We start from the raw sequence: 24460 nt of genomic DNA, 5'->3' as shown, positions 1-24460 counted from the left end.
AATCCTTAATAAAGTAGTAATGAGTCATAAGAAAAAATTCACTACAAAATTTTCATTTAATGGTTAAGCAAAATAAAATAGGACCAGGGAAAAAACACCTTATACAGCATTATTATTATTATTATTATTTTTTCCCAGTACGCAGGCCTCTCACTGCTGTGGCCTCTCCCCTTGCGGAGCACAGGCTCTGGACGCACAGCCTCAGCGGCCACGGCGCACGGGCCTAGCCACTCCACGGCATGTGGGATCTTCCCGGACCGGGGCACGAACCCATGTCCCCTGCATCGGCAGGCGGACTCTCAACCACTGCGCCACCAGGGAAGCCCTGTACAGCATTATTAAATTCAGACGTTTCTGGGTCCTAAAGATAAGCCTGTTGTGAAAATTATGAAATTCTGTATAGGTGCTATAAAATAATGAAATTATCTGATACTGTACACAAAACCTGATAACATACATAATGGAGAGTTTTACTAACAAAGATCCCAGAGTTTAATTAAATACTTAAAAGAAAAACATACATGCTACCATTAATACCCATATCCAGGAAAAGCTTACATAAGAATTACAAGTTTTAAATGGGCACTACAGCTTGTTTTTAACTTAGAAAAGATGCAGAAGTGTCCGTCTTTAAGCAAGGATATATTAAAGGGCTCAACAAGTGACCCTAAAAGTTTACTTAGAAATACAGAGATAGGTAATTAAGATAAATTGTGCAAACATATATCACATCAATCTGCACAAATTATAAACGCAGCGATGCATTAGCGGCGTACCCAGTGCAATGGAAACATTATCAGTTACTCTCGCTGCCACGAACGCTCGTGCTCACAAGTGAAATGTGTTGTAAAATCGGGCAGAACGGGCTGCACAGAGCCTACCGTGCGCTCCGAGGATGAATAAGCAGTCCGTAATTAGCCCATCAGGTTAAGTGCAAGCATTAATGGGCCCTTCCTAAAGTCTAGCTTGACATCCTTCTCCAAACATGGCCAAGAAGAAAGTTCCATTAGCAATATTAATACAAGCTTAGTTGATCATTTTCATTCAATTAACTTCTTTCAATTAAATAGATAGCTTGACAAAAGCAGTGATAAAAGACCTAAAGGGACAGCTGATGACTCGAACTGAACATTAGCGTGCGAGAGGTCGCTGGTATTAAACGGACTGTAAATCTAGCATTCAATTTGGAAAATGCATTTCTTCTGCTCTCACTCCTTTAATGAGCGATTTTAGCTGACTAGATGTGTTTGCTGCAGAAATTTCATGGGAAGTCAAGCACCCTTTTTCTTTTCTTTTTTTTCTGCCCCAGTAGTTCTATTCTCAGTGGTGGCGGTTTCCTGCCAACATTCCAGCCACAGTAACTCATAACTTCTCTTTCTGCATGGTTAAAAATGAAGATATTTTAAAATAATTTATATTCAACTTGCATTAAGTTAATGATCTTATTCTACCTTTGTTACTCAATTTCTTAAAAGATTAAATACATAAAATCTGTAAGATTTTTTTAGTGAAAAATACAACTGAAAACATTAAAAAAATTTTAACTATACATCACCTTGTCATTGGAAGTACCTGGGGCAATTTATAAAAGATACATGTAAAAACAAGGCTTTAGAAGGAGGCAAATGTAAAATGAAAATGACTTTTCTTAAAAGTTTTTCAAACTAACAATTATGCCTGAAACAAACCTGTATTTCTATTCTTCTAAAATGAGTCAATACAAAAAAAGTCTGCACATTGTTTAACCTCAGTAAACAAAACTATTCATATACTCGTTACCTTAAATAACTGGATCCATCGTTTCTGTTCCATCTGTATACATTGCTGCATTTCAGAATTAGTAGTAACTCCAATACTTTGAAATGCTATAATATATTCTTCTCGAACTTCTGGTTTTGTTTCTGGATAAGCCAACTTGATGATCCCTAAGCATGCATCTCGAAGGCATCGAGACAGCATTATCAGCTCTTCTAAAGTGAAAGGCATCATTGATGATTGTCTCTGACCTACAACTGGAAAACATAAACCAAGTTTCTATCACATTTGGGTTTTTTTTTTCATTTCTTAACACACTGAAAGACTTAAAAGGCTTAAAACTTCTCTATCACCTATGAAAATGGACAGGCCGTGAGGCCAGCAACAAACCAATTCCTCAAAATTCTTACCTTCTATGGGATCACCGAAGAATTCATTATCATGTATGGAAATCAGTGAATGACTAAACAAGGAGCTGAAAAGGTAGAAGAGTGGGATGATTCTACTAGAATCTTCAAAAGACATAGGAGAACCCCTTGATATCACCTGAAGCAATGGTACCATAGACCTAGAATTGGGAAAAAGGAGAAAGAAACCCACAATGATTTAGTTTGGGAACAAATTAAGACATGACATCAGACAAACATAATCAGGGAAAATAACGTTTACATTAGCAATTAAACTACTTCCGGGGGGGGCAAAGTCATTCTAACAATACAGGTTAACAAATAACATAAATTAAAGGATAGGACACCAAGCCACCACTCTTTATTAATGTTCCTGCTACTATCTTCAACTGGATAAGCTTAGTAATTTGAGAGCAAACCAGTGGTCCCAAGGTTCACTGGAAGAACAGAGAGTAAGTAACGCCACTCTTAAAGACACACACTTTACTTTTATGCTGAAAACCACCCCCTTTCCCCTCTACAAAGGCAGATGGGCCTGGTCTCATGAAAAATTTATCCAGCCACTTACATTTAGGAACATTCAAAACAGTTAAATGTTGAGCCCAAATTAGAACCTTCAGGCTGTCTCCCCTTTAGATACTGGGCCTTGTTTCCACCTACCAGCCCCGTAACTGTTACGAGGAGTCCCGAAACCGCCTGGCGCAGCTCTAAAGCGAGCTGGTCTCTTTCCCCTCCCAAGAGCTGCCAGCTATCACGTTTACTTCTCCCTCCTGGTTAAATGCGTTTCCTTCTCTCGCTGAACACTCAGCTCCCAGAGGCTCCCCGTGAGCTCCTCCCCAGCGATAAAGCCCCGCGGCCTCTCCAGTATGTCTGGGCGGTCCTGGGTTCGCAGACCTTGTGGGCAAGATCGATCTCTCATCTTCCTCTATCCGCACCTGCACCTCGAACATCAATTTTCCCCAAACCACGGTTATCTAGGAGGCGACATGTGATGAGTCACGGCCGCAAATTCCCCAGGGGCCAGTCCACCACTGCCCCAAGTCACATGGGCGAGCAGAGCAGGAGGTGAGCCCTGCCTGAGGCGCTGTCCTCGCTGGGGGCTTTGGTCAGCTCGGATGAGCCACCTGGAGCTCTAGGGTGTCCACAGGGCACAGTTCAGGGGACAGCATGCCACCACCGGGGCTGGAGCGCAGGGCCCGGCTGTGCAGCCTGGGTGCAGCTCCCGCCAAGGAGCAGCACACTTGGGCCAGTGTCCCACGCGGCCCCAGCGCTCAGCACAGAGCACCAGGCTGAGAGAAAGCCATCCATGCAAAGTAAAAGTGCAGTGAGGGCAGACACAGAGGGACAAGCACGCCGTCTTCCCTCCTTGCCAACTTGGGGACCACAGAAAAAGGCTGTGTGCCTGGGGTATCGCACAGCAGTGGCCAAGTCCCAAGAGGACAGAAGCCCCCATCTCCCCCAGGTCGCCCCCACCAAGCCTAGCCCTGTGCCATCCACACAGTAGAACAAAAGGGTAAGGTCATTTGTTTTGCTGATATTGGTAAAACTAATAGTTTGTATCTTTTAGTTCCCTTGTCACTAACAGCAGAAGTACAAAAACAGTGGATAATACTGACAAACAAACACTATTTAGGGGGACACGGCACAGGTCGAGTTAAGCAGCTGCAGTGTGGAGAAAGTACTTCCTGAATCTAAGGGGACAGTAAAGCCGCTTTCAGCTGTGACCCGTCAATAATCCTTGGGTCTAAATTCAGCACCGGCGTCAGTTACGCACATATATGTCAGGACGCATAAAACTCTTACACTGCTTCCCTAAAAAAAGATTAGGGCAGGGCTTCCCTAGTGGCGCAGTGGTTGAGAGTCCGCCTGCCGATGCAGGGGACACGGGGCACATATATGTCAGGACGCATAAAACTCTTACACTGCTTCCCTAAAAAAAGATTAGGGCAGGGCTTCCCTAGTGGCGCAGTGGTTGAGAGTCCGCCTGCCGATCCAGGGGACGTGGGTTCGTGCCCCGGTCCAGGAAGATCCCACATGCCGCGGAGCGGCTGGGCCCGTGAGCCGTGGCCGCTGAGCCTGTGTGTCCGGAGCCTGTGCTCCGCAATGGGAGAGGCCACAGCAGTGAGAAGCCCGCGTACCGCAAAAAAAAAAAAAAAAGATTAGGGCACTTATGCAACATTAGTTTATTTGTTCTCTTTAACCCCCTGTGAGGTAAGCAGAAGGAATCAACCACGTTCACGCCAATGGCAGGAAGCGCAACTGGCAAGAAGGGTCAGCTGTGGCCTGGGGCCTCACCCAGCTGGGACTGGAATGAAACATGTCTCCTGACTCTGCTGACTGCTCCTTCTGCCATCAACACCGACTCAGATACTCCTCTCAACACAGGTCAAAGACTTATGTGCAAATAAAAAGTCCGTAATTTACTGTAATGAAAGGAAAGACACTGATTCGTGACTCGGAGAGTTGGCTGGCTTAGGAGCACCGACGAGACCTCAGACAAACCCTCACCTCTGTACACACGCTCAGAACAGGGGTTTCCACAGGGGGCCGGGCAACTGCCCCCTCCCCCTTAAGTGAAAGAGCTTCTCGTCATCTCTAGAAGCTTCTAGTGAATGCATTCTTGCCTTGAAAAGCTTTAAGAGGGCCACTGTAAGTACTACTAACCACTGGAGCCAATGTGAAAAGGAACGGGCAGGATACTCTCAAAACAGGCCCTACCCTAGTGAGTTAAAGACAATAACCGAACCACACCAGCCTCGCCACACAGGCCCGTGGCAGGGCAAAACACCCTCAGGTTAGGTTTTGGTAAAGGGAGGCCTATCAGAAAACAGAAACCAGCCGCCCAGACGCTCCTTCAGCTTCACCTGCATCCCCATCACCGAGGGGCCCGTGAGGCCACAGCTCCGGGCTTCTAACCCAGGCCCCGAAGCCAAGCCCCAGGGCTGGGGCCAAGAAGTCTACACTTCGACACACTCCTCTCATGAGCCTCACGCTCCCTGAAGCTCAGGAGCCCCAGCTGCGTAAGTCCCACTAGGAAACCACTGATATTTTCAAGTTACGCTTCACGCCATTTTCAGGAAAATCAGGCATTTCATCTTAATTTTATTCCAATAATAAATATGATGAGATACACATTAGGAATGTGTTAATATACTGTAAGCGTCTTGAGGGACCTTATTTTAATAAATTAAATTACAAAGAAATTCATTCTCAAATGAGCTTTTAAGAAATAATGAGTTTTTAAAAATTTGTATACCTTTACTAACTTATAATATTAGTAATTTAATATAATCAATACTATCTCATTTTTTTTTCACACACCATGACTCCATCTCCTCACCAGGAGGCAAATGCCACAGACAAACAGGCAATCAGCAGGCAGAGCTCGGGCGGGACCGCAGCTGCTAAGCTGAGACACTTGGAGATCAAGGATAATTTCCCATTCCGGTGATCCCCAGTCTTTTTTTGCCCTAAACAAAGCTGTCATTCATGAATGCCAAGGTGGGCATAGTCGTAAGTGTTTGAAACACACACACACACACACACACACACACACCTAGAAACTTTACATCTTAATTTGAAAATCACAGGATATAAAGATATTTTCTAGACCTTCAGTTATCTCTCTCTCCTCTCTACTGCTGCCGCTCACTGTTGAGACGAGAGACATGGCTCCACCCTTCTGCGTTGCATCAGCTCCCGTGCTGTCATTCAAAACTCCGTTCAGTCATGTAAGATGCATTAAAATTACACGAAAAAAACATGAAAGTAACTCAAAGTTACGCTATGAGTACCCTGCCCTTCCTCTAGCAGTGGGAAGAGGACTGGACCTGGGCTCCTTTGGCACAGGGCTGGCTGGGACCCACCCGAAGGTGCTGAAATGGGACCATCTCGTCCTCCACACACCACAGTGACAAGCTTGAGACCCAAAGAGCGCCACACGTGTACTGTGTCACACAGACCAAGGGAGATTGCAGGTGGATGCACAGTGAAATGCTGGACACCCCAAACTCACCCACCAGTAAGGCTTTCTATTTCTTGTCTCAAAAGAATATAAAATTTGTTTGAAAGAGGAAAGGAGGACTTCCCTGCTGGCGCAGTGGTTAAATATCTGCCTGCCGATGCAGGGGACACGGGTTCAAGCCCTGGTCCAGGAAGATCCCACATGCTGCGGAGCCCCCATGCGCCACAACTACTGAACCCGTGTGCCTAGAGTCCATGCTCTGCAACGAGAAGCCACAGCAATGAGAAGCCTGCGCACCGCAACGAAAAGTAGCTCCCGCTCGCCACAACTAGAGAAAGCCCACACACAGCAACGAAGACCCGACGCAGCCAAAAATAAATAAGTAAATAATATATATACACACACACGCACACACACACACACACATATATACATATATATATGTGTATATATACACATATATATACATATATATATATAAAACGGAAACCCTCTTCTTTCCAAAGGCTGGCCCTAAAACAAAGAAGTGCTTTCCTTCCCAGGACAGGCTGGTTCACGGCTGCAGGCAATACGGTGCTGGCTGTGATCTCCACCGCGTGCAAGTGCACTTTAGAAGCTGAGTCTCCAGTGAACTGAGTTACACACTTCTTTTCACACTACAGCACAGAAGGATTGGCTCAGACCCCAGACAGGAGAAATTCATCATGGTAATGGCCTCTGTCCATTTACCGTGAAGGATTTTTGAATATTAAATTCTCTACGTATTATGCATTCAATAAATATGTATATTAAAGATTCTAGCTTTCAAGTTACACGATTCACATAAAAAATCAAATTATTTCAACAAAAAGGTTTAGAAACCAATTTCTACGATACTTTATATGTTTTAATGTTTGTATTGGTGGTAAATTTGCTTCAAATCTATATTTTCACTATCAAAAGCAGGGAAAAGACACATGAAGCAAAGAAATTTCAAGTTTCTGATTTTCAAAACATGACTAGTTTTGTTTTCGTTTCCTTTTGGCTGTGCCACGCAGCACGCGGGATCTTAGTTCCCAACCAGGGATTGAACCCATACCACCTGTGGAGGAGTCAACCACTGGGCCATCAGGGAAGTCCCGACTAGGATTTTTAAAACAAACTTACCCTCAGATAAAGCCATACTCTTAATATACACAGATAAACAACTGTAAAGTTAGGCATTAATTTTTTCACTTTGTGAGACTGAGACCATCTAGAATTTTTCTTCTAATAGGAAATAAGCTAAGTATAAGTAGTACTTAAAAATACCTTCTTACAGTGCTTTTTACTAGATCGCCACTTTCCACGTCCTTAAGCTCAATTTCTAAGTCTGTATAACACATACCCTGTGATCATCCGTGTTGTCATAGAAGATATGAGAAACCAAAGGTGTCTCAGAAACCTGGCATTGAAGGCTAAACTGTAGAGAAGCCTAAAAAGGAACAGGGGAAATAAGAAAGAGTTAGCAAATATTCATTCAATATACTTCTTCAAAAAGAAGAAAGCTATAAACGGAAGATAATGTACAATTTAGAAAATACCTGTATTAACACCACAAATCACTTCCTTCCTACAGCAGGCTGCTTAAGGAGTACAAATGAGAACTAGTCCGTGCACCCCAACTGTGAGAGCCACTGTCTACTGTTACGGAGCTAAGCTGGCCCTGAGCTGTGCCTATGAGACCAACCCCAAAGAGAACCGGACGGGCCGTTTTAAAGCACAAGTTGAGTTTGCTGCCCCTCTGAGTACGTATCATAACACAGTACTACATCACAATATTATGTATTATTAATATTATTACTACCAATACACATTAAAATTTTAGAAATATTTTAATAATCTTTATATTAAATAATTTTAAAATATTTTAATATTTAACTGATTTTAACATCCCCCCTTTAAAACAAACGCATAAAAATGTGTTTTTTAATGTTAACTAACATCTCGAAACTAATTTAAATCTAAAAATATATTTTAAAGGCTTTAAAGACCCCTCCTGTATAATATCAATTTGATTAAAAAGGCTAAGGAACTTTGTGGGTAACCGAGTTTAACTTTAAATTAGCTTTACTTAGTATACTGCAGTTTTGTAATAGGATATAATTTTTAGTCACAAAGTTATAATCAGGAGAAAAAACCTGCGTAAAACATTTTTACACTCTTTTTTAAAGAGGGTACTATCTAGTATAATTTTAGAAGGGCAGGAGTCAAAAATCAAATTTCAAACTTATGAGACTAAATCACAGTAAAAAAGGTTTAGGATGGTAGGAGAATACGGTTTTAAGAAAGGGATGTGATCTTACTTTAGGACCATCTCAGAAGAACAAGAAGGTAGAAGGGCGAAGACAAAGCTGGTTAGCGAGCAGGACTAAAGAGCACAAAAGCTTTCACTGTGGTGTGAGCGATCCTGGAATGCAAACCTGAAGATGAAAGTGTTCTGAGGACAGAATCCCGTGTTTTTAATACCCATATATCATCTAGTCCTATCTACTTTTTATGGGATGTCTGACCCCCAAAGTTGTCACGTAGCAGCCCCCAGGCTCCTGAGGAGCTAGAAGAGAGCTCCTCTGTCTCCTCAACAGTGCGACCACCAGCCCTGGGGTCTCCTGAGACCACCCCCAGGTCCTTTCCTGAGAAATGGCCATGAATAGTAACTGGACGATCTGACTAAATAAAAGCACTATGCAGTGTGTATCCACGATTCTCTATGGAGTTAATTACCACAGCTACTGTAAACTGTACTGAGTATAATACAAAATATTTTAATAGACTAAATTTTGCAAAAAGTGTATTAATTTAAATGTCCATAGTGGAAGAGAAAGGAATAGGGTTTAGATAAATAAGTCACTCTTCAATATAAAAGCCTCGAAATTAATTGCTTATTTTCCTGCATTCCATCAAAAACACCAGATACGTTCTTCAGCATTAGCAATTTCTGAGTCTACAACAGTGATTATGGTTTTTAAACTGGTTTTTAAAAATCCAATCCGGGGCTTCCCTGGTGGCGCAGTGGTTGAGAGTCCGCCTGCCGATGCAGGGGACATGGGTTCGTGCCCCGGTCCAGGAGGATCCCACATGCGGCGGAGTGGCTGGGCCCGTGAGCCGTGGCCCCTGAGCCTGCGCATCCAGAGCCTGTGCTCCGCAACGGGAAAAGTCACAACAGTGAGAGGCCTGCGTACCGCAAAAACAAAACAAAACAAAACAAACAAACAAACAAAAAAAAATCCAATCCAATTTCAGTGTGGTGCATTTTGAGATGTTCAAATGGCATTAAAAGCATAATCATTTAAAAAATAGTGGAAGCATGAAAGAATATGTGAAATTTACCTAGAATCATGAATCTTGGGCTAGAAAGAATCTATTAGATCATCTAGCCCAACCACTCTTCAAGTGTCATGTAGACCAAAAGCAACCTGTTCTTATGAGAAAACGAGGGGATTGTGCTACATCAACCCTAAGGTCTTTTCCAGCTTAAAAATATGATGATTCTACAAAAGTGAGTTATGTCTGTCACAAGTACATACTTATTAATAAATGGTAACAACACTATACTAATTCATTAGGTTGAGAAATTAAAACAAAAATTATTGGAATAACAAAAAATGGTAAGAACACAATAAATCACAGGAGATCAATTAAATAAACCATGGAAAACAGAATAAAAACAAAGCTATAAAAAACATGAACATTCAACATGAAGGAATTCTAGAAGGTAATATCTGCTTGCCTTCTTTCTCTTAATTAAGAAATGACGGTCTTTTTAAAGAGTGTACTATCTAGTATAATTTCACCGACACGATCTCTTAAATTTGTGTTGAACATAAGTACTAACACTTGGCACCTCAGAGGTCTGAGGAACAACGTACTGTAAGTAGGTGTTTCCTTTGCTCTTTTTTCTTTAACAACAACACCACAGGGGAAAGATCTTTAGCAACATTTCATCCCATCTTCCCAAAAATAATCAGTTAATACCTTGGAATAAACCATCCAGACACGGTGGACAGATGTAAACAAAAATGGGTTCTCCCAATACATTCTCTTACAAGACAGTTTTTCACCTACAATTGTAACTAACAGCTTTCCACATGAATACATATACATATTTCTGAAACATTATTTTAATGGCTACACATTTCATAAGTTGAATTTCAAGTTAATTTTGAAACAACTACAGCTCCTAAATTAATCACTCAATAGGCAATAATAAAACTAATTATTAAACCTTTTTTATAAATTAATAAAGGTTATTTGGGACTTTACTGCTAAAAGGTAAGGAAGTAAAGTATTCCTTACATACACTGGGATATATTAAAAATTACCCATTAAGCTTTATTTAGCTGAGACAACCCTATGAGTTAATTAGTAAAGGACTATTCAAGTTATTAAAGAGAACACAGTGGAAGACTCCCGCTCACACACAGGCAGTAAAGGTCATGACAGCAAGGCATTCTCAGAGACTTCCTCTGTATGTAAAGGTGTCACAGGTAAGAGAAATATGACAAGTCACCCACCCAAAGACCATTCTGCTCTTGCCGCACGCAAGTGCAAATGTGATACTTTGTGTTTTCCTGCTGAAAGTATCACTTTTTTGGCAAAAGCAATATTAAAATACACATATAAATTTCACCTGTGAATAATGCAAGACTAAAAGTAAGCTCCAAATTGCCTTACTGGTAATAAAAATTTTAAGACGTATTTCAGCTTGAAGCAACCTAAAGCATATTTTCTTCACAAACTAGGAATTAAGAGCGGAAGATAAGCTTCAGACACACAGCTGTGTTAAACTAACATCCCAGTGCTGAAACCATGACCAGGGTAAACAGACAGTTCCCTTTCCCCTGATAATTAATTTTCTTTAATTTTAAGATGAACCGATTCAAAAAATGTACCTTCCCTCATATTAGTTTAAATTAAAATGGGAGAAAGCAGCATTCATCACCTTAGATGCCTTCCTTGATATTCCCTTCCCTTTCACTTCTTTCAAGAAAACTTTAAAAAACTTTTAAACAGCCTGTGTGTATGTAATGCTTTTTCCAAGTTCACTTGTATTTCCTGTGGACTGTCATCCTCAAATGCTTAGAAAATTCTTAGAAGTTTCAAAACTCACTACAAATTATATTCCTAAATTTGACTAAAGCAGGCCTACTTTATTAATTTGATGCCTCTAACAATAACTATTGCCAATTCATTTATAATCTATATGATTTCAAGATAGGCAATAATAAAATCATTGTGTTGAAATGTCAAAAAGCTCACAAATTTTATCTGACTTTCGTTAAGAATGCAAATTATAACAATAGCTGCTTAAATCTATTGTTTATACCAAAAATATCACTGATAATAAAAGCAAGCATGAAACCATAGGCAAAAATAATAATAATAGTTTCTCTGTAGGTACATTCTCAGTATTTTTTCTAAAATACTATAAAAATTCGTTTACAAAAACATGAACAGTATGTAGTACCCATGTAACACAAATTTGCATTCTTCTCCGCTGAAGTCGTTTGCACAATCACTCTATCTCCAATTATTGAAGATATGAACGTACAAACGAAGAGCTAAGGGGGTGCTCACCATCACACTTACTTAATAGTGCTTAGAGAACAGGTGAGGAAGCGGCTATACCTCCCAGGGCAAACAACCGTCCAAATCACAATGATTAATAACACAAGACACAATTAAGCTGGCTCCTCCTATTAATTTTTGGTAGAAAAATCAAGCACCTGATACAATAAAACTGATTCTGATGGCTTACCATATGAGGTATGAACAAGAGAACTAGAGGAAAATTGTAACACCAACCTTTCTGATCCTTAAAACACTACCTTTAAAATTCCATTTCAAAGTCTCTAGATGTTAATGAAAGAAGAGCCAAGCCCCAAAGAATAGCTCATCCACCCACCTGAAGTGTAAACCCAAACTCCTTAAAATCAACTTTTAAGGGAGTACCTACCGTAAAATGAAAATTTCACTAGAAGCTGTGATTACAGGCGAAATCTCAGGATATAAACTCAGGAGGGTTTCTGAAAGATGATCACCTATGCATGACTCTAAGAGACAATTCAGCCAAGAAAAGACAAGGAGGAGGGCAGAGGCACTCTGGACAGACACCAGCACAGGCAAAAGGAGAGACGCATGAAATACCTTGGAGGCATAAAAAATAGCAAGAAAATGAAAGTAATGAAGCGTGGCTGGGGCAAAAAGCCCTAATTTTATGGCTAGAAACGGAGTCAGAGGGGTAACCAAACACCACTGGATTAGGAGAGGGCACTGCACAGCACCAGGCAAGGAGATGCGAGTATTGTCCCGAGCCAAAGGGATTCAAGCAAGAGGATGAAATAACGTGGGTTATATTTCTGACAATTCAGTCTGGCAACACAACACGAAGTATGCAGCACTCACATACCATGGTGACAATGCATACAGGGAACTACGGAGAGAGCCTAAACTCTCAGGCAACGCTGTCCACCAGAACTTTCTGTGATGGTGGAACTGGTCCACACTGTGCTATCCAATGTGGCAGCCACGGGCCACACATGCCTACTGGGCACTTGAAATGTGGCTGGTGTGACTGAGGAACTGGGTTTGTCCCTTTATGTAATTCTAGTTAATTTAAAGTGACACTGCAGGCCCAGCGTGACCCCCAGGTTTAGGGGAAAGATGCCGAGTTCAATTTCAGGCAGCAGGAAAGGAGCGTGAGGACGGCCCCTGCTAATCAGTGGCTGAATGGGAGTCTGGAGCTCCGGGAAGCAGGTGAAGCCGCCTGTGTGGACGAGATCACCCGGAGAATCCACTGAGCAGAAAGGAACTGAGGAACTGAACAGGAAGAGAAGTCTAAGGGTTAGGAAACACTGTAACAGAGACAAAGAAGAACCCACAGAAAGCACTGAGAAGGAGAAGCCTGCGACGACAAGGAAATTCTCGAGAATCCCGTGGCTTAAGCAAAGGGGCTTCAAGAAGAGGAACGAGGACGAGGGGCAGACAGGCGCAGGGGCACTGGCAGCAGCGGGAGGCCCCCAGGGGACCGGGCGGCAGCGCGCAGTGAGCGAGGCCCTCGTCCAGCGTGGGCAACACTTCCTAACAGCACGGATCCGCCCAACACAACACCAGAGCCCTGCCCGCTAAGCCTGATTCCGAGTCAGCCAGGGGTAAAGCTGAGCGCCTCCCCACAGGCTGTCCTCAAGGGTCTACTTAAATATCCCACTTTCTAGGCTTAGTTCTCTAGATACTGGGACAGTGCCTGCCCTTTTCTCCCCTCCCACAATACAACCAGTTAATATTTATTCATATTTAAAATTAGTGAATATGAATTTTAAATCCAAAAATTTATTCAGATTTCCAAGTTCAATGGTAAGATTTACAAATTTTCTTTCATAAAAGGAGATGGCAGTCCATTGTTTAATTTTTGAAAATTAAAATAATTCACATAATCCAAAGCTCAAACCATATTAAAAAGTACATGGTTCAAAGTCCACCCTCTCCTCCTCCCTCAACCTCCCCAGCAGAACCAGACGTGTGAGTAATCGCTGCTATGAATTTCTTGTGAACGCTTCCAAGTTTCTTTATGCAAATACACATTCTTTATGCAAATACACATTCTTTTTCCACCTTTCAGACACAAGAGATAGTTATTCACTGCTCTGTATCTTCCTTTTTTTTACTTAAACATATATCTTAGAAATCTTTCCATATCAATGTAGGAAGGGCCTCCAAATTCCTTTATACGTCCTGACAATCAATGTTAAACAGAAATTAAAACCTCAAATCCCAACCCTGAAAATAAGAGGGACTAATGTGAGCCTGGGAAGAGTTGAGAGTGAGTTAGCAGCCTAGGAACTTACTAATCATCTTCTAAACACCTTAAAAAAAGTTGCAAGTAGTTAAAATCTACAACAGTTAAAATAAGCCTATTTGCTCTTTTATGAGCTATGAAAAACATTCTAAATACTCAAAACCTAATATATTTAGGCCATAAATAAAATTCCTGGAGTACTTTCTTAGAGGAAATAGGTGCTGTACTCATAAAATCAAGGCTACATATAAAGCTCCTTTACCATTAAACACCTTTTGGAAGCGGTTCACCGGTAAACCCCAGACCAGGGCAGCGATGCATCAAACCCAGTCATTACTACCCAAAGCAATGGACTTTGTGCTCCAATAAAAGCAAGGGGCCTAGTTCAGCTGCAAGATCCTCAGATCTCACATCCTGCCCTGACGCAATTAGCCCACAGAGAGCTAATCACCTCATCCCGGGCCCGCAGTTTCCCTGGCATCTTGCTGCGTCCGACACTAATAAACACCAGTGAGCGAGGACAGCACCTAATGAGTTGGCTGCATTAGTGTTTACAAGGCAGCTGCAGGTGATGAGTTCCCTGCATACAGCTCGTTTCAAAGAACGCTTTCCTAGCAAAAGAAACCGCTCTTTTCATGTTACGGGACAGCGTTTTACAAACGGAGGGGATTCTGTCTGGTCACACAGGACTCAGGCACCCACGCGCCTCACAGAGGGTGGCCCCTCGGTTCCTAGTGGAACCAGTACACTCGGTCTCACTGCGCTCCTCTGAGCATTGTTCTGGTAAATTCTAGGAAACTGCTCAACTATCACTCAAAATAGAGGGAAAGAATATCAACAGTTTAGGGTTACTGTCACATTCATCAGCCACATTTAAATTCCTATGTCTCTTGTCCCTCTCAAAAGTTCATTTCAAAGTTCTGAACAACAAAAATTTTTCAGGTACCAAAGTAAACTGTCAAGGGCACTCTGACAAAAAGAGTGCTATGAAAAAGCCTAGAGAGACAAGTAACATGTTGGTTCTGTCATCCAGGCACGAGTCAGACTTTTTAAAGGGGCGGCCAGGACTAAGCTCCCCTCACCCCGGACAGCACACAAGAGGACCCTCCCGGATTGGTTAGCATGTCAAAGGCCAGGGAAAGGACTTAAACGGTATTAGCTGGTTTAGAAAAGAAAAACAAACAAACGTTCATTTTCCATGACACTGGCTGGAGGGAGCGGGATGGCCAGCAGAGGGAGGAGAGCCCGCAGGGGACCGAGGCACCCACGCCCAGGAGACTTGCCTGGCCTTGGGTACCAGGACTCGGTGTTGCACCATGAGTGTATGGCAGATGGCCGCCATCAGCGTGAAGGCCTCCTCGCTGGCTGAGTCCCTCCAGACCAGGTTTAACAGGGTGTTGGTCTGCTGTTTCGTATCCAACTTTTTCAGACATTCCTCGGTTATGTACGGTACTGACAGTCTACCATCCTCCTAAAACACACCAGATGGGTTAGTCTGAGTTAACCATGTTCTATTAGAACTCAGCTCAACGCTGCAAAGATAATGTAAAATCTTACTTTCCTCCAACTGAAAACATAAGGAAGGCGTTACCTAAAGATTATCCACATCACAACGAACATAGCAATCTCTCTACCGGGTCCCCCGTGAAAGTAAGCCGAAATCCTCTGGAGACCCAAAGTCATTACCCATGGTAGGTGCCAATTTTGCCCAGCATGACAACACAGAACTGTGAACACTCAGTCTGTGCTTTAATGTGACAGTATGTTTAGTCCTTACAATTTAAGAAAAGTTTAATTCATATTTTTCAGATTGCATTATAGTAACCACACATGTATTACCACCTGATAGAACTTTCATTTTAAATTATCTGACGCCACAGTTTAAGCCAACTAGTCAGAATATTAAAAGAACTTAAAAAGCATCAAATGAAATACACAGACCTGTTACTTTACAGCTTAGCGTCCCTAGAATATCTGACTCACCGACTAAAAGCTGAGCTAATACTCGATGCAGTTTACCTACTTGGGATATGAACCAAAGATACTTACTTTTTTCATATATGTACATATATATGAGTATATAAAAATGACTATATATACAACACTGGGTGTTACTGACTGTACTGTTTGGAAACCTGGATGAATATAATTTATGTAACTTATGACAATCTACCAAATAAAACACTGTATTAGAGATGTATCTTATATATATATGTCTTCACTTAAGATACAAATCGCATTTTGTACAGGCACACCTTGGAGATACTGCAGGTTTGGTTCCAGACCACAATAAAGCAAACGTCGAAATAAAGTAATTCACGTGAATTTCTTGGTTTCCCAGTGCGTATGAAAGTTATGTTTACACTCTGTCGTAGCCTATTAAATACATAATGCAATAGCATTCCGTCTTTTAAAAAAACAATGTACATACCTTAATTTAAAAATGCTTTATTGCTAAAAAATGCTAACCATCACCTGACAACAAACAACCGCCAAAAACCTTCAACGTGTAAAAAATGGAACATCTGAGAAATGCAATAAAATGAGGCATGCCTATACAAATAAAATTTAAATCTCACGGATTCTCTAGAAGGTTAAGTATTAACAAACTGTCTTCTAAAAACACAAGTTTTATCTACATCTCATCTACAGGATCCCACTTCTTTTGACCATACAATAAAATTCACACTTTTTGGTGCGCAGTTCTGAGTTTTGACAGATGCAAGAGTTCCAGCACCCACCAAAACTCTGCTTTGTTTCTTTGTAATCAACCCTGTCCTGGTCTAAGCCCTGGCAACCACTCATCTGTTTCCCCCTGTCCTCCTGTTATGGCTTTTTCATCTCTGCTAAGGGAGCCCTGTGCCCTTTCACTCGACGCCCCCCCAACTCCCACCCCACACAGCACGAGTCACTCTCAAGTGTACTGCTCCTGGGACTAGACTCGGCTCGGCATTAACCAAAGAGAAATTTCCTAACCAAAAAAAAAATACATCTAAAACCTAGTACAGCCACACCTCAAGCCATTTCCATTGTGTAATTAAGAGAAAAAGACGTCAGTGGCAGACAAATTGTGCGTATAAGTGACATAAAGCTTTTTATTCCTTGAAAATGCACAGTAAACAACGCTCGGTGAGAAGTGGGAGATAATATGTGACACTGTTCGTAAAATGAATTTAAAAACCAATCATAGTATTTATCATCTATAAAATTTGCGAAAATTGACAAAAGATGTGTGCTGTTCACAAGACAGGGTAAGAAGAAATTTAACCTTATTTTTTCTTTTAGGGGCTGAGGAGAAGGAGGAAAGGGACTGACTGTTAATGGATTTGGGGTTTCTTTGTGGAGTGATGAAGATGCTCTAAAATTAGACAGTGGTGATGGCTGCACAGTTATGTTACCATACTGAGAAGTCACTGAATTGTATATTACTCTAAAAGGGTGAATTTTGGAACTTCCCTGGCATCCCAGTGGTTAGGACTCCGCACTTCCACTGCAGGGGGCACGGGTTCAATTCCCGGTTGGGGAAATGAGATGCCACATGCCGTGCAGCCAAAAAAAAAAAAACAGTATTTTTTAAAATAAATAGATAAAAATAAAAATATATTTAAAAAATAAAAAGGGTGAATTTTATGGTGAAGTGTATCTCAATAAAGTTATTTTTTAAAAATTCTTTACAAAAAGAACAAGTAGAACAGTGCCTGACACACAGTAGGTGCGCTTCCTGAGAACTATAGCAGCTTAACCCTTTAACCCAATCATTTCACTCCTAGGAACTATGTCCTAGTAATGATCGAACTAATATACAGGATGACCTATTTTACATTAAAAAACCAAACACAAAACCATGTGTCTCCACATAACCTTGTACAGACGTAAGGAAAAGGTATGGAAGAGCTCGTGTCCAATCACGAGGACGGCTCTCTCTGGGGAAGGGCACGATGGCAGTGTAGGTGAGGGGCCCTTATCTCTACAGCTGAAGGCTTTACAATAAGAACGTCTTGATGTATTACTTATATAACTAGAAATAAGGACGGACACAAGCTTTTGACTTCCGACGTCACATGAAGCTGGGCTTGGACGCACAGGACCCGGGAGCTTACTGGAGCACTTGTCTGCGCGTCTGTCTCTCCACTCTCATCTTCAGAGTCGCTGGCTGAATCCTGACAGCTTGTGTTGGCAGGTGAAACCGGCAACCGAGAAAGGAGGGTCTGGAGGACGCTCAAATACACTAGCAGTCCCTCCTCAGACAGGGTCCCTTTGTAAAACAATCAGTTACAACCGTTAATTAAAAGGGATCAAAAAGAAACTGGAAAACTCAGGTTCACATTTTTCCTGTACTGAGGGAGGCGTTTCCGACCAGGACTTATACAGATGTGCGCATTAAAATATACTCGAGGAAGACACCAAAATCTACAATAGGCACGTGAGCGGTTTAGCATGAATGGGGAAAACATCCCCGCACTCCCAGGAGTTCTCCCGTTCAACTCAAAAACTCTTCTTAATCTGTGTGGCCTTATAATATGTATTTAAAGCAGACTTTTTCATTGCGCCTGGAAACCTTCCCCAGGGACACTGCCCAGGCCACAGTCCTTCAGCAAAGACACCCTTCCAGAAATCCCTACCCCAGAGGCCACCTCGACAACGGGACACCCGCCACCACACCCCCTGCTCTTACGCGCTAATACCACCTCCATGTGAGTTCGCGTAAGACACATCTTGCATTTCATACCCAAATAATTTTCACCAACAGTTAAAACAAAGTAGAAGAGCCACGGCGCTCCACCGCTGGTCTTGGAGCGTGGACCCTCTATGGACAACAGTGCATTCAGGAAGGGCTCATAGGGGAAGACGGTCTGCACGTCGGCCAAAGCAGGAATGACAAAGTGGAAGACCTGCTCCGTGAAGGGGGCTGCCAGGACCTCCTTCGTGAAGGCTGTGAAAACTTGTTGCCTTAAAAAGAAAAATGGAAGCTTTTAATAAAACCAAAACACACTGTTCACAAAATCATTGATTCAAATCACTGGTCACAAAATACCTTCCTAATAATGTTAAGCTTTCAGTAACAACTAGATTCCCCTGAACTTCATGTTGTGTCCTTCCTATAAAAAACACTCGGCCGTGTTTTTGCTAACTTTTGATAGCTACTAGAGAGCAAGAAAATAACCAGGTCATCAGAATTATAAATTTATGTTAGGGTGCAGGACAGACAGAAAAAGTACATTTTTCTTTAAACTGAGTCACACTAATAAAGCAAAAATTTGACTTTCAAGTCTATATTTAACAGGGCATCCAATGTCAAAGTTATTGTTGGATACATACGATCTTGTGAAATTACAAAATCAATAAATTGATTCCATTCTCACCTTGCACCTTCTGGACAGGAGTTGTAAGTAAAGTGCAATGGTTTTAAAACATTCTCTAGCAAAATTTTTGCTATAGGAACTCGAGATAAATCAGAATATTCAATACTTGATGGAAGCTTGCTGTTAATTAACAAATAGAGAGATCTATAATACCCTAAAAGAAAAGAAAAACATATTTATAATTTGTATCAATTCATACCTTTTCTTATAAGGAGGGGGAAAAAAAACTTGTCAATTTTTAAATGCTTTTTATAAATCTCCACAGGTACAACTTCAAGCTAATTTTTCTTCACGTTTTCATTAAGAAAACCTTCAGGCACCCACGTAGCTTGAAGTGATGCATAAAGTCCACGCACCCGCTACCCAGCACCAACAATTATCAACTACAGCCAGTCGTCTACGCCTCCACTCACTTGGAAGCAAATCCAAGAAAAAATTATCTCAGTATATCATCAAAGGACTTTATTTTTCTTAAAACTACCATCATCACAGCTAAAATAAATTAGTAATAATTCTTCAATACCACAAATACCTATCAGTGTTCAAGTCTCCAATTGACTCATGTTATAAATTTTATTTAACTACTTTGCCTGCATCAGGATCCAAGTAAATCCCATACACTGTGATTTCTAAAATGTCTCTTAAGCATCCTTCAAGTAATTAAGTCGTTCTGTGGTTTTTTTTTTTTTTTGCTGTACGCGGACCCCCCACTGTCGTGGCCTCTCCCGTTGCGGAGCACAGGGTCCAGACGCGCAAGCCCAGCGGCCATGCTCACGGGCCCAGCCGCTCCGCGGCATGTGGGATCCTCCCAGACCGGGGCACGAACCCTTGTCCCCTGCATCGGCAGGCGGACGCCCAACCACTGCGCCACCAGGGAAGCCCCGCTCTGTGGTTTTTTAAACAATATCACGTTGAACCCAGGACTTTAACCCCGGGGTAGACTCGCACCCGTCGCAGCTGTTCTCCTTGCTGATACTCGTGATCATCATCGTACTGCTGACGGGCTGCAGTCAGGTGAGCATCTCTGCTTCCTGATGGGACAAGACGGCCCAGTCTCACCTTCCCATCTCCCAATCAGGACCAGGGACTCTTAAATCCCTTTTAAAGGAAAGGATGCCTCTGGAGACCACAATGTGGGCACCGAGGGATTCACATGTTTTAAAGAAGACCTCTGTGAAGCAGAAACACCTGGCATGGCCCTTCTAAGCTGCTGATGGGCTTTCTAGGGGTACGGTGAACATAACTCTGCCGCCACTAACAACTCAGGTCACGCGATCCTATAGAAGCGTGTGCCCCCTTCTTGCACGGCACTAAGAGCATCTTCGGGCGTAGTCTGCAGGCATCCCGTTACTGTAAGCTCACGCTAACACGCTCTCCACCTGCTTGGTTTGCTCCCTCCAGTTCTGCACCCGACGTTCGGTCGCTGAACGGCGAGTCTCCGCACGGATCCCCAGACCTGCTCTGCCACCACCCCAGCTCTAACCTCACACACACTGATCACCAGCGACGCGCAACAAGAAAGCCTGAAAGCTCTTCTGCTATAAAACTGAAAAGACGTAAATACATCAAGAAAAAATTTTAAAGTAGCGTATTATTAACATATTAACACAAATATGTGTACATTGACAGCGTGAACAGAGCATTAAGTAGTTCAGCTGCAATTGTTAAAACGCTTCACGTTAAGTCAACAGACAGTGCACAGTACCTGAACTAGTAAATGAACACGACGCTGAGACATTACAGACTAGTAATGTCAGGAAGTAATTTATCAGAAAAGATGAAACATGGCTATACCACAGACACCGAAGCAGCACCTTCTGTGTAAGATTTTGAAGCATCTCCTAGTTCAAGACACATTTTAAAATAACGCATATTTCTTAGTTATCATCTTTACACTTTTGAAAGCAAGAAGGCTAAAAATTCTCACTGAATGCTTAGTCTTTTTTTTTTTTAAAGAAGATGTTGGGGGTAGGACTTTAGTAATTTATTTTATTTATTTTTTCTGTGTTGGGTCTTCATTTCTGTGCGAGGGCTTTCTCAAGTTGTGGCAAGCGGGGGCCACTCTTCATCGTGGTGCGTGGGTGTCTCACTATCGTGGCCTCTCTTGTTGCGGAGCACAGGCTCCAGACGCGCAGGCTCAGTAGTTGTGGCTCACGGGCCCAGCTGCTCCACAGCATGTGGGATCTTCCCAGACCAAGGCTCGAACCCGTGTCCCCTGCATCGGCAGGCGGACTCTCAACCACTGTGCCACCAGGGAAGCCCATTAATTTGCTTTTTAGATCAAATTCCACAAATTTCAATTTACTTTTAATTAACTCAGTGGTTTCCCTAATTTTTCAATGAACTAAGTAGGGTTTCTTTATTTTTTAAACCTAAACCAAACAGTAAGGTTGGATGTATAAGAATTTAATTTCTACATTTTTAATCCTGAGAATTAAATTAGCTAGATTTAACCAGTCAACAGATTAGTCCATTTCAAAAAAAGAAAACAAAAGCAAAATTATTTGTTTTTATCAGTCACTGTTGCTTTCTAGAACACCCTATAGCTCCTTTTACGACTCATAACGCACCCATTCTAATGTTAATGCTCCGGAAGTCCAGGAGCCCTGCAGCATCTGATTTTTCCACCTGTGAGAACACCGGGAGTCAGATTTTTGTTGTTGTCCTTGCTGGCCACGCCACGCGGCTTGTGGGACCTCAGTTCCCCAACCAGGGACTGAATCAGGGCCCACGGCAGTGAAAGCACAGAGTCCTAACCACCAGACCACCAGGGAATTCCCTGGGAATCAAATTTTTTACTTTACGTTACTTAATTATCATAGAAGTTTTAAAAATCATATGCACTTCATGGTCTTTCTGCCGGCAACACTAACACGTTCTCAGAGGAATTTCAGATCTAGGTTATTACACCTGACAGAATGCAGTCACTTTAAGACGTGTGTCACCAAGTTAATAAGAAAATTCAAATAAAGCAAGCACCTTCCTCTCCTCTACTGAACTACTGTGATTCCTGCGACAGGCTCTTCCCGGGTCGGTGTGGCACTGTGTTTGCGGCGTGACTGTGCCCACCACCCGGGCCGCGGCACTCAGCCAGGGCAGCCAGGCCTGCACTGCGGGCCCAGAGCACCTGGAACAACTTCCGACAGCAGACACTAACTTACTTCATTTTCAAGCAACAGGAAAAGTGCGGTAAAGATATCAGACACAATTTCCAAATTTTGAGTGTGGGTAGAGACGAGGACAGATGTTAGAATCTGTGATTCACACAACGCTTCCCACCCGCAAAGGTGCCCTGGCTGGGGCCGACCGCTCACGACCACGCCGCCCCCAGTTCTTATACCGCTCACTTACCATTCTGAACCATGTAGTGCAAAATCTGTTCAATCACGGACACCACGTAGCTGGCATCCTGTAAAGCAGGCAGGTAGGTGTTCTCGGAGGAAAACACCTCAAGCATTCTCATTGGAAGAGCAACATTCAAACTGCCATCATCACAGTTCTGCAGTAACCTGTAAAAACGAAAACAAGTATTCACATACTTACTAGATGGCAAGTGTCACCGCAAGTTTCGTCAAATTCTTCTCTTCGCTACGGTAAGTGTTCGAGCCGTTCTGTTCTAGCACTACAATATCCCTGAAAACAGACGCGACTCCAAGACAGACAGGAAATAACCAAGCATCGTGCCACTGACACTTTTTTTGAGTCCTTATTATGTGCCAAATAGAATGATGGCGCCTGGTTTAGAGAGGAAAAATGCACCATCAGAGAGGGAGAAACAGACAAGGAAAATCAAAGATCACCAATGCCGTGTGGGAAGGGTATGATCCACTGACCTAAGCTACATCTAATACAACTCAGATAAGCATCTTTTCACAAGTGTCTGCAAGACTTTCCATGCCCACAATGTCCCCCAAGAAGAACACTTAGTATATTTCTATCCTATGATCCTAAGTCATCTAGCATTTTGACTAAAGACTCCCTTCTTACTATGAGAATTACAGGCAGAAAGGAAGGCTTAGCTGTCACAAAACTAAGTCTTACTTAAAAACAGAGAATGTCTTTTCTTTTTACATCTTTATTGGAGTATAATTGCTTTACAATGATGTGTTAGTTTCTGCTGTACAACAAAGAGCTATATGTAAACATATAACCCCCCTCCCTCTTTTCTTAGAATCAGCTTTATAGAGACACAATTCACACATGATAATCTGCACTCATTTCAAGTATGCAACGCAATGAGCTCTGACGTTATCCCACAATGAGGACACAACACATCCACCCACCGCTTCCTCTCGGCCTTCTCTAGTAACTTCCTCCCTCCAACTCCCCCACCCCCAACCCATTTCTTCTGTCACATAGACTAGTCTGCATTTTCTACTATTCTATACATGAGGAACCGTACGGTATGTACACATTAATGTCTAGATTCCTCACTCAGCGTCTTTCTGAGATTCGGCCAACATGTTAAAAACACAGTCCTTTTACTGCTCGTAGCATTCCACAGCATGGGAAGACCATGTTTTGGTTATGTATTCATATGCTGATGGACACGAGTCGTTTCCAGACTTTTCTCGTTATAAATAAAGCTATATGAATGTTCAAGGATAGTGTGTGTGGACCTGTCTCATTTCTCTTGGGTAAATTCCTAGGTGAGGAACCACTGGGTCACATGGTAGCCGGACAGTATTTAACCTGACAAGAAACCGTCCAGTGTGAAGGGCAGTATGTGAGAGTCCCAGCTGCTCCGTACCGGTAACGCTTGGTACTAACCCTTTTTCAAGTTTTAGCCAAGCTAACGGCTGCATACTGAACTTCACTGGGATCTGAATTTGCATCTGTGATTATTTACGATGTCGAGTACCTTTTCAAGTGCTTATTGTTCATTGTGTGTCTGCTTTTCAACAGTGGGCCCTTTGTTTCTTGAAAACCCAAGAACACTGTCTGTGCCCACCCAGGCCGCACCCACCTGGCCCTCCTTCCGCCGAGCTCCAGCAACCCCTTCCCCGGCGCCCATCTCCCCTCCCACTGGATGCTGGATAAGCGCACTCTCAGGTTTCCCACCTTAGTCTCCAGACCCCACTGCCTCGCCCACTCCTGGCCCACGTCCCTGCCCCTGTGCAGAGCTCTTCACCATTCACAATTCCTCTTAAGCCCGAGA

At 42.5% G+C, this 24460-nt stretch overlaps 1 protein-coding gene across 3 annotated transcripts in view; it reads right to left on the bottom strand.

The window, feature by feature from the left end:
• UBE3C (ubiquitin protein ligase E3C) overlaps nt 1–24460 on the bottom strand; it is a 118236-nt gene that overhangs the window by 59157 nt on the left and 34619 nt on the right. For all 3 annotated transcript variants that reach the window (XM_024739191.1, XM_024739192.1, XM_024739193.1), the window contains exons 6-13: nt 22654–22811; nt 19303–19456; nt 18669–18889; nt 18040–18194; nt 15223–15410; nt 7493–7579; nt 2166–2323; nt 1780–2012 (exon numbers count right to left, since the gene is read on the bottom strand). In XM_024739191.1, the coding sequence (XP_024594959.1) occupies nt 1780–2012; nt 2166–2323; nt 7493–7579; nt 15223–15410; nt 18040–18194; nt 18669–18889; nt 19303–19456; nt 22654–22811 (1354 nt within the window). The remainder of the gene's footprint in view (nt 1–1779; nt 2013–2165; nt 2324–7492; nt 7580–15222; nt 15411–18039; nt 18195–18668; nt 18890–19302; nt 19457–22653; nt 22812–24460) is intronic.

Source organism: Neophocaena asiaeorientalis, unplaced genomic scaffold, assembly GCF_003031525.2.
Source record: "Neophocaena asiaeorientalis asiaeorientalis breed wild unplaced genomic scaffold, Neophocaena_asiaeorientalis_V1.1 scaffold145, whole genome shotgun sequence".
Lineage (NCBI taxonomy): Eukaryota > Metazoa > Chordata > Mammalia > Artiodactyla > Phocoenidae > Neophocaena > Neophocaena asiaeorientalis.
This window is presented reverse-complemented; position numbering and strand designations above follow the sequence as displayed.